At 47.3% G+C, this 2,559-nt stretch overlaps 1 protein-coding gene across 1 annotated transcript; it reads left to right on the top strand.

Annotated features, from left to right (window-relative positions):
• Positions 1 to 4: 4 nt before the first annotated feature.
• Positions 5 to 637, top strand: LOC103808240 (class E basic helix-loop-helix protein 23-like; the record flags this gene model as incomplete). The annotated part of the gene is given in 3 exon segments (XM_009081011.1): positions 5 to 211; positions 412 to 474; positions 476 to 637. Coding segments are annotated over 3 exon segments (432 nt in total), but the record flags the coding sequence as incomplete, so codon positions are not given.
• Positions 638 to 2,559: the final 1,922 nt, after the last annotated feature.

The raw sequence follows: 2,559 nt of genomic DNA, 5'->3' as shown, positions 1-2,559 counted from the left end.
CGAGCGAGAGGGCAAGCTGAAAGGGGGAGCCCTGGGCAAGAAGCCCAAGGAGCAGCGCTCGCTGCGCCTCAGCATCAACGCGCGGGAGCGGCGGAGGATGCACGACCTGAACGATGCCCTGGACGGGCTGCGCTCAGTCATCCCCTACGCGCACAGCCCCTCGGTGCGGAAACTCTCCAAAATCGCCACTCTGCTCCTGGCCAAGAACTACATCCTCATGCAGGGGGAGCCCTGGGCAAGAAGCCCAAGGAGCAGCGCTCGCTGCGCCTCAGCATCAACGCGCGGGAGCGGCGGAGGATGCACGACCTGAACGATGCCCTGGACGGGCTGCGCTCAGTCATCCCCTACGCGCACAGCCCCTCGGTGCGGAAACTCTCCAAAATCGCCACTCTGCTCCTGGCCAAGAACTACATCCTCATGCAAGGCCCTGGCCTGGAGGAGATGCGGCGGCCGGGGGGGTTCCCGGACCAGGGGGGGCCAGGCGCTGAGCGCCCCTCTGCCCGCCACCCTCAACCCCTTCGGACAGTCGCCCGTCTATCCCTTCGGCGGCGCGGCCGTGCCGGGCTGCCCCGAGAAATGCACTGCCTTCACAGGAGCCGCCTCCGCCCTCTGCAAACACTGTAACGACAAGCCTTGACTTCTGCCTTCTTCGGGCTTTTCCTTTATTTTCTTTAGTTGGGTTGGTTTTTGGTTTGGTTTTGGTTTTTTTTCTTTCCGCTACCATCAGCCCTGGCTTCCTTCCATCAGTTAAGTCTGGGGTTTTCTTTTTGTTTGCTTCTCTTAAATATTCCCCCTCCCCATCTGGAAATATTTGGCAGTTCACGTGGATCCCCAAAACACCCACTTTCTACTTTGTTTAGTTTACCCCCCACATGCAACTTCATCCGTAGAGTTATTTCCTTCCCAGCCCGTCAGTGGACTGTGAGTGTAATGTTGCTTTTCCGCTTGCTCTGAGCTACAAAAGTTTTTGAGCAGTTTTGAAACAAAACTATAGAAGAACAGGGAGGGAGAGAGGTCTGGAAGTGGAAACCTCAGTGAGTTTGTTTTGGCATGATCAACCTGTATTAAAAATAGATTGAAAGGAGGGAGGGGAAGCAAAATCCAACTGCAAACTATGCAATGTTTCAGAACCATGGGCAGGGAGGGCTCCTATGTAGCCAGCTGGGGTTGGACTGCACCCGCAAATCCAAATGAAAATCGTTTGGTCAGCTCATGGGAGGGGGGAAGTTCAGTGCTCTTGATAAAACAATTGATGCTTCAAAGATGCTCTTTTTTTTTTTTTTTTTCCCGCTCTTAAAGAAATTAACCCGTTCTTGGACTGAGAGGAACCTGTGATTGTATGCTAATGCTTGCTGTTTGCCTGTTTCTCAGCTTGGTTAAGTTTTCCAGATGATTTTCCAAAGTCCTTGCTCATCATGATAAAGAAAGCAAAAGGTCACTTAACATATTTATATGTATTTATAATAAATAAAAGACATGAATAACCACTTTCTCTGTCCTACATGTCTCTAAAACCAGCAGTCAAAGCAAAACCCCTGCTGAAGTCAGGTAAAGTGGAGACGGATGCGGCAGGAGCAGCAGTGTGAAGTTAGGGGAATGATCGGAATACTTGGGAAAAGCTTGTGGATATTCAGTTCTTTATCAGCAGGGATTTTTTTTTCTCCAGTTTCTCATGAATCATAAGCACGCACACAAAAATAGTGTTGCTTATGTCTGATATTTAGAGTTAAGTAGGTAGAGATTTAGCTTGTGCATTTTGACACTTGCTGGGGAATGCTGTGCCCTGAGAGTGCTGTTAAACAGGGGTTAGTGTAGCAGCGAGCTGAGCTCCAAGGATATCCATGGAAAACATGGCAGGGAAGGAAATCACTTAAAGACTCTGCTTATCCCTTTGGTTTGGTTTTCTGTTATATCTACAGCTTGACCCTAGACCTACGTGTGGGGCTTGGGCCACTTCATATCATGGCTAAACTAATAATCTCTTGCCAATGTTGACTGTGTTAGTACAAGTTACAAAGTGAGTCCCTCGCTGGCTGAGTTCTTAGTGTCGCTTGTGTTGGTTTACTTTGGTTTTCTGGTTGATGATGTTTAATGCTTTGGTGCCTTGTATGCTTCACTAGTCATTAGCTAATGATAATAATAATAATATTACTAATTGAGGTGCATTCAGTGCTTTCTGTTCAGATTGGAAATACCCACCCAATGTCAGAGCAACTGCGTAAACTGGTACAGTCGCAGCCTCAGGGGCTCGAGCTGTCTGTGGCCATTTGTGTTAGGAGTGGGGTGTAACTATTTAGGGTTATTAAACCAATTTCCATGCCTGTCGTTAGTGTTATGCTAATTTGAAAAGGACTGCCATCCCTCTAAAGCTGCTTGTCCGTGGCACTTAGGTTTAATTAATACATTTCCAAAAGACTTTTTGTGTTTGGAAAACGAAGTGTGTGATTAAGCCTCATTCATAAAGACATATGTTTAAAACTGGTTCCTGCTCTTTTCTATTTTTATATCTTCATTTCTTCTTTTTCCTCTTTTTTTCTTTGGTTTTTTTTTTTATTGGGT

The sequence above is a fragment of the Acanthisitta chloris genome, unplaced genomic scaffold (genome assembly GCF_000695815.1).
Source record: "Acanthisitta chloris isolate BGI_N310 unplaced genomic scaffold, ASM69581v1 scaffold1738, whole genome shotgun sequence".
In the NCBI taxonomy this organism is placed as follows: Eukaryota; Metazoa; Chordata; class Aves; order Passeriformes; family Acanthisittidae; genus Acanthisitta; species Acanthisitta chloris.
The sequence above is the reverse complement of the archived record's forward strand: the minus strand, read 5'-3'. Positions and strand labels throughout refer to the sequence as shown.